Source organism: Trichomycterus rosablanca, chromosome 4 (genome assembly GCF_030014385.1).
Source record: "Trichomycterus rosablanca isolate fTriRos1 chromosome 4, fTriRos1.hap1, whole genome shotgun sequence".
Taxonomy (NCBI): domain Eukaryota; kingdom Metazoa; phylum Chordata; class Actinopteri; order Siluriformes; family Trichomycteridae; genus Trichomycterus; species Trichomycterus rosablanca.
In genome coordinates, this window is record NC_085991.1 from 36,920,184 (window position 1) to 36,932,650 (window position 12,467).

Consider the following 12,467-nt stretch of genomic DNA (forward strand, 5'->3'; position numbering starts at 1 on the left):
ACAATTTAGTGTCTCCAATTCACCTCACTTGCATGTCTTTGGACTGTGGGAGGAAACCAGAGCACAGCAGGAAACCCACGCTGACACGGGGAGAACATGCAAACTCCACAAAGAAAGGACCCGGACCGCCCCACCCGGGGATCGAACCCAGGACCTTCTTGCTGTGAGGCCCTGTTACCCACCAGGCCACCCCGTATTAATAATGTAAGAAGCATTTTGCTGACATCAATATGACAGAGCATTTTACTCTCAAGAGAGTGCTTTATTCTGGTATAACAGAGCTGGCATTCACAGAGGGTTAATAAATGGTTTGATGACATTTTTTTTATAATTACACAACACCAACAAAGTATGCAGGATATTAAATGTAGTACATGTACAATTTACAACAGTAACTTTAGCTTTCAGACAGGCAAGCATGCATTACATAGCGTTCACCTCACTAAATAATGTAATGGTGCTGTAAAATCTATCAAGCAGACATGAGAAAACACTACTGTGGGTAAATAGATCAGCCATCTCTTACAGTTTTTATGATACTGCCTCTGGGCAGTTGCATTCACATGATACATAGCAAAATCATTTTTTTGGCCCTGGCTGTGGCAATGTTTCCTATGGAGTGAGGCGGTATAGCTTAACTTGCTGCTGCCCTAAATGCAGTGTCACAGGGCAGATAGAATGCCTTTATTTGTCATATATACATATATACGTGTCCAGTACAATTAAATACTTTTTCTGCATATCTCAGCTTTTTTGTAAACTGCAATCTAAGCATAGGGTCAGCCACTGTTGTTCCTAGTGCCAAAAAGATTGAGGGCTTTGCTTAAGGGCCAAACTGTGACTGCATGACAAAGCCGGGATTTTTAACCCATAACCTTCTGATTGATAGCCGAAAGCCCTACCCACTAGGCTACCACTGTCTCCATTTTCATTTTTAGTTCGAGTTCAGTCTGCATGAACCTTGACTCCATTTGCTGCTGACATTTTCAAAAAACCGCCAATGAGACAAACTGTTTTATGACGTAGACAAAAGCGAAGTGTATATTATTACAAGCCTGGCGCTCAGTGGCACAGGCAGCAGAAAGCGGTTTTGTCGAGTATCATATGAAAGGCTTAATGTTTCTGTAAGCAGACACATGTGCCAAGCCTCACGCTGAACAGAGCTGAAACTACTTATTATGTGAAAGTAGCCTAAAGGGGGAAACACATTTTTTTCTCTTTGTGCTTTTTGCAATTTGTACACTAGAAGTAATCGACACAAAGGCAATAATGACTGCAATTTACCTCCTTAGCCAGTAAAAAATAAAGAGAAGGTAGAGTTTACGTAGGGTCAGATATAAATAGCATCAGTCTCTCCTAGCACTGTTTTAAGAAATACAAATAATAATTCAGTTTACAATTAATGAATGAGTTCAGTTTAATGCATGAGCAACTGGAGAAACCTTGAACAACACATCTGAGTTTGAACACTTAATTTACTCATTATAAAAACAGTATTTTTATCCAGACACTTTGCATTTGTTTTAATATTACCCAGCACTGGTAAACTGTACATTGTATGTTAACATGTTAGCACTACAGATGTCCTCAGATAATTATGTATGAAATATGTAATACCACGTATGTTGTTGATGTAAGCAAATCAGTTTACAAACACATCAGTCTTTATACTTTATTTGGTAAACGGAGCATAATGTAATGAAAACGGCTGCAATGTAGAACAGCACCAATTCATAAAACCAATTCAGTGTTTTGATTGTAGATGGTAGTCAGTAGTGAACAGTTCATTACAAACTGAACATGATAATTAGAAAATAGAGATGCAGTCTTTATATTAATGCCTGATAACACTAGATTCGTTATAATAAGATGAGAACTCGGGTGGCACAGCAGTAACTAATGCTAGCTCACTAGTGATGGGAATCAGGGTTTGAATCCCCAACTTTGCTTTGCAGTCGAGCATATGAACATGATGGGGACAGACAATCCTGATCAGGATGAGGCAGTGGTACAACATAAAAATAAATGAATTAATGAATTAGAAGATGATAATCAAAATTCTAACTTTATACTGGAACATGATGCAAAATATCCACATTATTACCACATCCACATGTGTGAAGTTTAACATGCAATCAGACTCTCCTGAGTTTTATCATTCATCATTTAAACTATATTTATTTATTTATTAGGATTTAAACGTCATGTTTTACACAATTTGGTTACATTCATGACAGGACATGTAGTTGCTGGTTATACAAGATTCATCAATTCAAGTTTTTAATGTCTAACACAGTCATGGACAATTTTGTATCTCCAATTCACCTCACTTGCATGTCTTTGGACTGTGGGAGGAAACCCACACAGACATGGGGAGAACATGCAAACTACACACAGAAAGGACCTGGACCACTCCATCTGGGAATCGAATCAAGGACCTTTTTGCTGTGAGGCAACAGTGCAACCCACTGAGCCACCGTGCAACCCTATTTAAATGTATAAAAAATGTATATGATATGTACAAATGTATAAATGTATATTTTTACAATGTAAATGTAAAAATTAGAGATGCATGAGTACCGATACTGGTATCGGGTATTTGCCCGATACCGCGCTCATGAACTTGTACTCATACTCGCAAACGAGGCTCCGATACTAAACATCCGATACCGTGTGCCTAGTGCACGTTGCTGCGTTATGCCTAGTTCACACTACACGATTTTTGCCCTGATTTTCGCTCGGCGACTGGTCGGCGCTAGATTTGCCGGCTCGGGAGCAACTCGGCGTTCGCTCGGCGATCAAAACTCGGCACTCAATCGCTAAGTGTGAACTATCCAACAACTCGATCCGACCGAGTTTTCTAGCATGTCAGATATCTGATCCAATAGGTATTGGTATCGGTATCGGCAAGTACAAAATACATGTACTTGTACTCGGTTGGGAAAAAATGGTATCGATGCATCCCTAGTAAAAATGTATAGAAAAATGCAGCTGTACAGTTGGTGTGATTCACATCACAGCAAAGCCACCAACCTGGCTAGGCATCCACACAAACACAATTGGCTGTATCTGAGGGATGGAGGGTCAGACAGGGTCGTTTCCCACTGCCGCCATAATAAGCAACCTCTGGAACTGGTCCGGGCCAGGCGAAAGTGAGGGTGGAGCAGTGGACATGGCTGTTTGTACATAATACAGCTCTGTATGGGAACCCAACACTGACGGGTGAAAGAAGCAGCTGTGACGTGTCGGAGAGAGCATGTGGTGTTCTGGTTCTCCTCAATCAGATCGGGGTTTGAGAAAGCGGGTAGCAGATTCACATCAGGAATTGAAAATGATTTGATTCTTTTTGAATAAATCATGTTCAGTTGGTGATGATTTATGCTTACCTGCTACTTGAGTGCGTAACTGCATGTTCTTCTGCAATGCGGCCAGGGGTTCTCTGTACTCTCCTGCTTTTCCTGTTAGCACCTCATCCAGCTTCAGCTTCACCTGGTCCAGCCTCTCACGAAATAATCTGCAACAACAGAGAATCAGGGGATAACAGAGGAAGACAAATTTTAGATTAGTACAAACACCTCTTCTCACCTCTTGCAAGATTCCACTGTTAGAGATTCCTTAGCTAGAACAAAGAAGCTGGTCTAAATCAGCTAGAACTGGGTTTTGGAGGTCATACAATGCAACTGACACACTTCTTATCACATACACCACTTTCCAGTAACACTCCATTGTAGCAGTATTTCTGGACTACTGGAAATCATCATCTAAGTATATCCACAAGTAGTAATTAATTATGTATTTATACTTCTAGTGTAAATTAACATTTTTCTCCCACAAGCATGAAAGAGAGTTTGTGTGGCACACACTTATCATAAGAAACCTCTGTTAAGCACTTCTGACTCTGAAGTGTTGATATGTCATGTTTTGATTAGGTCAAGTCAACCTGAGACGCAGCCGACATCCTGACAGGCACCACAGGGAGACGTCAATGTCAAACAGATAAAATAAAATGCATATTAATATGGTGGGATGATGTGGTTGATTGAACGGTGAGAGACGGTCGAGGTCAGGAAGACGGATAAAATACAGGCCTTTTGAGCATACAGACGCAGACAGGTCAAGGTGGGGTAGCTTCTGGTTTCTCTTGATAGCTGAAGGTCAGTGTAGTAGGCAGGCCGAAAAGATACAAAAAAGAAAACCCAGCAAAAAAGCCAAGTACTTCTCTTTTGTTTGTTTGTTTGTTTGTTTGTTTATTAGGATTTTAACGTCATGTTCTACACTTTGGTTACATTCATGACAGGAATGGTAGTTACTCATTACACAACATAAATCAGTTCACAAGGTTCACAAGGACAATTTTGTATCTCCAATTTACCTCACGCATGTCTTTGGACTGTGGGAGGAAACCGGAGCACCTGGAGGAACATGCAAACTCCACACAGAAAGGACCCGGACCTTCTTGCTGTGAGGCGACAGTGCAACCCACTTAGCCACCGTGCCGTACTTCTCTTTTAAATAAGATGGATGTTAGTTCTTTTAAATAGGACTAGAGCTGTTTTGACCACTAGAAGTGCTACTGCACAATCCAACCAGATATTTAAATTCTTTCTTGGTTTTCCATTCGACCCTTCTTGTGTTTCTGGGTCAAGAGTGGTATGCATCTGGGAGCCTGGCTTTGAAGTTCTTGGTTGTTAGGTGATAGCGCAGTCAATTTGTCTTCCACTGCTGAGGGATACCCGATTGCACCTGAGGAGAGCACGCCTTCTCGCCCCTGCATTCTGCACAGGCGTCTCTTCCGCCAATCAGGGTCCTTACACAGTGTATGAAGATCCACCCACACAGAGTCCAGTCGTCCCACCGTAGCAGATATACGGTGGCCAATTAGTATCTGCTGCAGGCACTGCCAATTATGCCCGCCAGATGGTGCCCAGACGATCGGTGGCAACACAGAGTTTCAAAGCCACCACATTCTTTTGAGGTTGACTCCTCAACTTTTACAGCCTGAGCTATTTTAGGAGGAGGAGTTCAGAATCTCTACACTGGTGTGCCAGAGGAATATCCCGCTGCACCACATGGGTGCCAGTGATTGTCTTACAGTGGCCACTGACATTTGTCCCAGCCTTCATCAGGTCATCCTGTAAGTCCTTTGCAGAAACTAAGGTTTTTCTTTTGTTGTCCTGATAAGATTGCTAAGATCTCTGCAAGATGTTTGCACAATACTCCTGATGTCTCTAAGAATGTTTAAGGTCTTGAAAATCTCCTTATACCCAGTGCAAATTAAGGGTTGTGATTAAGTTCCCAATAGTTTCATAATGGTGTAAACCATCTTCAGGTCATACAGACTAGCAGTGGGTTTTAAGATCAGCAAAATTATGTAGGAGTTGAATAATTGTGACATGGCAGTATTAACAAAGAACTGCGGTTATGGTACTGGACTAGTAATCGAAAGGCCGCTGGTTCAAGTCCCACCACTGCCAGGTTGCCACTGTTGGGCCCTTGAGCAAGGCCCTTAGTCACTTTGGATAAAAGCATCTGCTAAATGCCAAAAATGTAAATGTAAATACGTAAAACAAAATATCCTGCTACTTTAAAATACCACATAATTCATTTCCATGTTCATTTTCTGTGTCGTTCAACTGATAAAGACTTTAGAGTTTAGAATTATAAATTATTATTTTCTTTAGGGGATTGAAAATTGTCAATTGCAACTGTTGCCATTTTTTTTAAATGCTTTTTTGCATCCACTTTTTGAGGTGGCTGATTTGAAAGAATAATCTGTTGATTTAATTCAGTGATTAAAGAGGCCTCATTTACATTTACATTTTCAGCATTTAGCAGACGCTTTTATCCAAAGCGACTTACGATTATGACTGAACACGATTTTGAGCAATTAAGGGTTAAGGGCCTTGCTCAGGGACCCAACAGTGGCAACTTGGTGGTTGCGAGGCTTGACCTTCTGATTACTAGTCCAGTGCCTTAACCACTGTGCTACCACTGCCCTGAGCAGTATCAGGCAGTATCATCACTGAGCAGTATCAGGAAATCAAAATTTACATACATTGTGGGGTGCAGTCCAGTAGAAGAAATAAAGTGTTACATAAAGAGGTACAGTAAGGGTCCGCCAAATAATTCATATACCACTAAAACCTGGCTTATTTTGGGAAATGTAACTACAAACAGTCTGATAAATGATCATAAATACTGTTAATATAAGTAATTATAAGGCAAAGCTATAATGTTACTGGTGAATGCATGCTGACAACATGGTGGGATTAAAACACTGAAATGTGACCACTGTGACTGCTTCAGCTAACAATTTTTGTGTGTTTTATTGATCCATTGTGTCTAATAAAAAAGACTTGGCTTACTTTTCTTTAAGTTCCAGAAACTGTTTTTCCAGATCAGACATCTCATCCAGACACTCCATTCTCCTCCTCTCACAATCTTCATCATCGATCTCTGAGAGAAGGTTATACAAATACTCAGCAGCTGTCGTTCGTCTGGGATTCTATTCAACAATGCTTTCTCACTAGAAGTTGTGCTCATAATGATGCAGAATGAAGCTAAGACCTGAACTAAGGTCAGTATTCCATTACATCTTCTCTACAGGACAACAACCCTGTATTAAACCCTGAATCTTACAGCTCATTATTCAGTTCTTCACACTCATATTATGAATAATAAATGGTAAGTGAGAAGTCTTGAATAAATCCAGGAGTCTTAATGGGCTTACATGATCTGTACAATCCTGTTTAATATTACACGCAGGTTATTAAGTGACACACACCTGAACTCTCTTCCTCTTCCTCCTCCTCTTCCTCTGCTTCACTCTCCTCCAGGTCACTGTCTCGCTCCTCTCCACTTTCCTCCATTGTCTCCTCTGCCTCTCCTCCCTCCCTTTCCCTTTCTTCCTCTGTTTCTCCATTAGTCTGAGGTACCTCGGAGTCAGCCTCTGTCTCCATCTCCTCCTCTGCTTCTCTTGGAGCAGGCTGAGCTGGCATGGCTGCGACGCGAGCTTTCGATTTTACTGCATGTTACAAAGGGGACACATAATAATAATAATAATAATAATACATTTTATTTATATAGCGCTTTTCAAGATACTCAAAGACGCTTTACATAAGACAAATAATCAAAACAAATACGTACATACACCATACAAATCATAGTACAAAATCAAAATAGTACATCAACAACAAGAATAATTAAGATAAAAACAAAGAGAGCAGCATAAGACAGTTCATTAAAAATTAGCTAAATTATGAGAGAGAACAACAAATATAGAACAATTTCTTAAAATTAGACAGAAACAGGACAGATTCACATGCAATCAGGAAACTGAAAACTTTACAAGTTTTAGGATCTAGGACTTAACATTTCTGTCGTGATCTAAGTATAAAAACTATTAAAAAAGAATAGCAAAAATAAAAGCATTTATTTCGTGTGATTACAAGTTAAATGCCACTCTGAATAGATGAGTTTTGAGAAGTGACTTGAATTTGGACAGGTCAGGACAATCTCGTAGGTGTTTGGGGAGAGCATTCCATAAAGATGGAGCAGCTATGGAAAAGGCCCTGTCACCCCAGGTCCGGTGCTTGGTCCTAGAGGGTATGGACAGTAGGTTAGCCTCAGAAGAGCGAAGGCTACGGGAGGGAATGTGCTGATGGAGCAGGTCGGTGAGGTAGGATGGGGCCTGATTATGGAGAGCTTTGTGAGTGAATAGAAGAATTTTGAATTGAATGCGTTGAGCAACGGGAAGCCAATGAAGTTTTTGTAGAACAGGTGTAATATGATCACGGGAGCGAGTATGAGTAAGGAGGCGAGCAGCTGAATTCTGGATATACTGAAGTTTTTTTAGGATTTTGTTAGATGTACCATAAAGGATGCTATTGCAATAATCAATTCTGGATGTAATAAAAGCATGAATCAAGGTTTCGGCGGCAGAAAAGGAGAGTGATGGACGTAGACGTGCTATGTTTTTTAGATGAAAGAAAGCAGTTTTGGTGATGTGATTTACATGGCGGTCAAAAGAGAGGTTGCTATCAAAAATTACACCAAGATTTCGGATGTTAGAAGACGGAGACAAAGTGTCATTATCAATGGTAATTTGAAAATTTTTTGTGGTTTTTGCCAGGGATGTAGGACCTACGATGATCATATCTGATTTTTCACAGTTTAATTTGAGGAAATTAGCTTTCATCCACAATTTCATTTCAGTGATGCAATTTGTCAGAGTGGAGTGAAGTTCAGTATTAATGGATTTGGAGGAGATGTAAAGCTGAATATCATCAGCATAGCAGTGGAAATGTAAACCATGCCGACGTATGATGTCACCAAGGGGGAGCATATAAAGAATAAACAAAAGGGGACCTAACACTGAGCCTTGGGGAACGCCTTGGGACAGTGGAGCAATGGCAGAACTACAATTGTTGATATTAACAAACTGTTGTCTGTTTACGAGATATGACCTTAACCACAAAAGGGCAGTACCAGTGATGTTGACAGAGGATTCAAGGCGGGACAGAAGAATGGAGTGATTAATGGTGTCAAAAGCTGCAGTAAGATCAAGGAGGACGAGAATATTAATTTGTCCAGAGTCTGAGGAAAGAAGAAGGTCATTTGTGACTTTGAGGAGGGCTGACTCAGTGCTGTGCTGGGGGCGGAAACCAGACTGAAATGATTCAAATAGATTATTGGAATTTAGGTGATCTTTGAGCTGTGAGGCAACAACACGTTCCAGTATTTTCGACAGAAATGGAAGATTGGAAATGGGCCGAAAGTTACTCATAATGTTAGAGTCAAGTCCAGGTTTTTTAAGTATGGGAGTAACAGCAGCCAATTTGAGTGATTGAGGGACTGAGCCAGAACTAAGAGAGGAATTGATTATCTCTGTGATAAGTGATGAGATAACTGGAAAACAACCCTTAACAAGTTTTGATGGAGCAGGATCCAAAACACAAGTGGAGCTTCGCATCCCTGTTAAGATCTCAGATAGGTCCAAATGAGACACAGGTGAGAACTGAGACAGAGGCTGGGTAATAAATTGAGGTGAGATAGGCGGAGAAACAGAGATGACAGGGGAAACTGTCAGAAAATTGTGGATATTCTCAACTTTTGTTTGAAAAAATGAGAGGTAAGAGTTACACTTGTCAACTGTAAAGGAATTGGTAGTATTGTCAACTGGTTTGAGAAGTTTATTTATTGTGGAAAAGAGAGTCTTAGGATTTGTTGATCCAGCATGTATGAGTTCGGAATAGTAAGTGGATCGGGCTGCCGTAAGAGCGTCTTTGTAATGTTGAAGATAATCAGAATAAATCTGATAATGTACTGTTAGACTGGTTTTCTTATAAAGTCTTTCAAGCTGGCGTTTACGGGATTTCATTTGGTGAAGCTCAATTGTGTACCATGGAGCAGAATGACTAAATGAAACAAATTTGGTTCTCAAAGGAGCCAGCTCATCAAGACATGAGGCGAGTATGTCATTATAGTAATCGACAAGGTCAGATGAATTACTAGACAGTACAGGACAGACAGACAACTTTTTAACAAGAGAATCTGAGAAAGCAGAGGGAGAGATATATTGAAGATTCCTGAAGGATATTTTACGTTTAGCTCTAGTGATGGGCTTAGTGACCTCAATGTCCATGATGATTGTCAAATGATCAGAGACAGTAAGGTCATGGCTGGACGGCTGATGAACTAGGACACCAGTAGAGCAGACAAGGTCAAGAGTATGACCTTTTTTATGAGTTGGAAAATTTATATGTTGTGTGAAATTAAAACACTGTAACAATTCCAAAAATTCCCTGGCAAATTTACAGTTGTTGTCATCAATATGGATGTTAAAATCACCCATAAGCAGTACAGAGGATGAGAGGGCATTAAGCTGGGTTAAAAAATCTGAAAAATCAGAGAGAAAGGAAGCGTTTGGCTTTGGCGGACGATAAACTACAGCAGTGACCAGAGGAGTAGGCCCTGACAACTTGAAAGCCAGGTGTTCAAAAGAAAGAGCAGCAGGAAAAGACAAAGTGGTTATTTTAATATCATCCCTATAGACTGCAGCAACACCACCACCTCGCCCTTCCATACGAGGTTCATCAATATACGAGTATCCCATTGGCGTGGTCTGATTTAACATAAAATAATCCAAGGGTTTATGCCAAGTTTCAGTGAGACAGAAAAAGTCTAGTTCACTGTCAGATATAAATTCACTAAGTACAGTACTTTTTGTGTTGAGTGAACGAACATTAAGCAATGCCATTTTCAAGTGGTATTGTTGTGTAGTTGGCTGTGAGGAACGAGGAAGAGAACGGAGATTTGCTAAGTCCACTCCGCGTTTCCCATCCCACTCCGTGGACAGCGTTGTCATGGAGACTACACCGCTACTGGTGTGCAAGGCAGCAGCGCTCTGATGACGTGTTTGCGGAGCGACAGTGCGCACGGCTGACCAGAAGGATGGAATAGCGTTACCGTTTCGAAGATAAACAAGCTTTCTCCGGGAGCCCCTGTGAATATAACGAGGCCGGCGAAGGAGTCCAAGCTGTTTGATGACTGAAATACACGATGGAGTAGTGCAGTTGTTGAACTTCCTCAGCTGGTCAACGGAATAGTTCAACATCGTGCCGATCCCAGGAAAACTCATCCACCGTTCACCACCGGCCGCAGACGCGATGTACAGTAGAAAGAACAAAAAGTATCAAAAGCACAAATAAAAGTATCAAAAGTAACATAAAAGAAATAGATCCACAAGCTGTGTAAAAAGATGAAAACGAAAAACGATAAAAATACAATAAAATACGGTAAAATACGGTAACGGTAGCGGCAGCCAAATGCGCCAGCGTCCACCATCACCATGGCAATCAATAATGTTTATTATACACCACAGACGATATCACACGTTTAAGATGTACTTAAACGCATACAACAAAATATCCACAAACAAAAGCACTGTGACTGTTAGTTACAGTTCATGATGTGACGGTTACGTGATTAATTAAATTAATGTATTTAAGTTAAACTCCAAACTACAGTATTTTTATATCTGTAAGACCAAGTACTAACTTTAATCAACCCAAAACCACTCAGTGCCACCAAAGCGTCATCTTATAGAAACACACACCACATATAATTAAATACAGTAATCTAAATGTGCACCGAGTCTATTCAGCATCAAGCTCTTGGTTTTTCCACCATCCGAACATAACTAAACCCCAACCTTAAATAAACAGTGTTGTACTATGTGCATGTAGCTGTTTTGGATTATTTATTTATTTATTAGGATTTTAACGTCATGTTTTACACACTTTGGTTACATTCATGACTGAACTTATAATTACCTGTCCTATGTCAAACACCATCATGGGGTTATTTTGTATCTCCAATTCACCTAACGTACATGGGGAAAACATGCAAACTCCACGCAGACAGGACCCAGACCGCTCAACCTCGGAAGTGAACCCTAGACCTTTTGGTTTGTCTTTGTTTTTTTGTCTTGGTTTTTTTATGCTTACTGCCAGCAATGCTGCCTGTTTCGAAAATAATGCTGCATGGGTGACTGATGTATAATTCTGTATAATGTATAATACAATGTGTCTAATCTATAATAGAGGGCATTATTCTTGCTAGCATCTGTTTACATAAGCCATTTTATAATGCTTGATTTTTGACAATTATTTTACCAGGGGGAAAATGGTAGAAGTGTCTAAGAAAAACGATGACCATGACCTATCTGGGCACATCCAGTGCAACCAGTGGTACTATAAAGACAATCTGAAAGCCATTACCATACAGGCATTCTATTTACAGTATGTCAGATTGTTTGGATTTCACTTCTGGTGAGGCAGAACTGTGTATGTCTGCATGTTTACTTGACTGTTTAAGGTCATACTGACCAAAAGATTAATGTCAGATTTATTTATGTCTTTCCTGCTTCATCCTAAAACCAGTCAGGTCATGGTGCTACATAAAGTGCCTGGTCAAAAACTAAGTCAGAGTTTGGATTTAAATCAGCAAATACTTCAAAGCTTTTGGTTAATGCAGTGATCAGTATGTTTTAGCTGTCAACAATTCAACAATTAAATGAATGGCCATTATTAAAAACATATCCCATGTTCATGGAAAAGATGTTAGATGAAAGATGAAAGTTAGTCTTGAACTGTAAACTTCACATAAGATCAGAAAAAAAAACTCATCAGAGATCACTTAAACACTTGGTAAAGCTGAATTGTAATTAATGGATAGTATGTTTAACTATGAAATTAAGAGCATTTCCACATGCACAATGCATTAAGAACTCAAAGGATTGGAATTTAACAGTTGTGTGGCCATAAGAAGACCACTTGTAGTAAAGCTCATCAGAAAAAAAGCTTTTATTTGTAAGGAAGAATTAAGATAGATAGATAGATAGATAGATAGATAGATAGATAGATAGATAGATAGATAGATAGATAGATAGATAGATAGATAGATAG

General features: G+C 39.9%; 1 protein-coding gene across 4 annotated transcripts in view; it reads right to left on the minus strand.

Annotated features, from left to right (window-relative positions):
- brms1 (BRMS1 transcriptional repressor and anoikis regulator) overlaps window positions 1–12,467 on the minus strand; it is a 49,378-nt gene that overhangs the window by 27,206 nt on the left and 9,705 nt on the right. For 3 of the 4 annotated variants that reach the window (XR_010011536.1, XR_010011535.1, XM_062994234.1), the window contains exons 1-4: window positions 10,468–10,794; window positions 6,785–7,024; window positions 6,366–6,456; window positions 3,387–3,514 (exon numbers count right to left, since the gene is read on the minus strand). Coding sequence is in view for 2 of the 4 variants with exons in the window: in XM_062994234.1 (XP_062850304.1) it covers window positions 3,387–3,514; window positions 6,366–6,456; window positions 6,785–7,024; window positions 10,468–10,639 (631 nt within the window). In the remaining 2 variants the exon portion in view is untranslated. Of the gene's footprint in view, window positions 1–3,386; window positions 3,515–6,365; window positions 6,457–6,784; window positions 7,025–10,467; window positions 10,795–12,467 lie in introns of those variants that run through there. The other variant, XM_062994235.1, reaches the window with a different exon arrangement.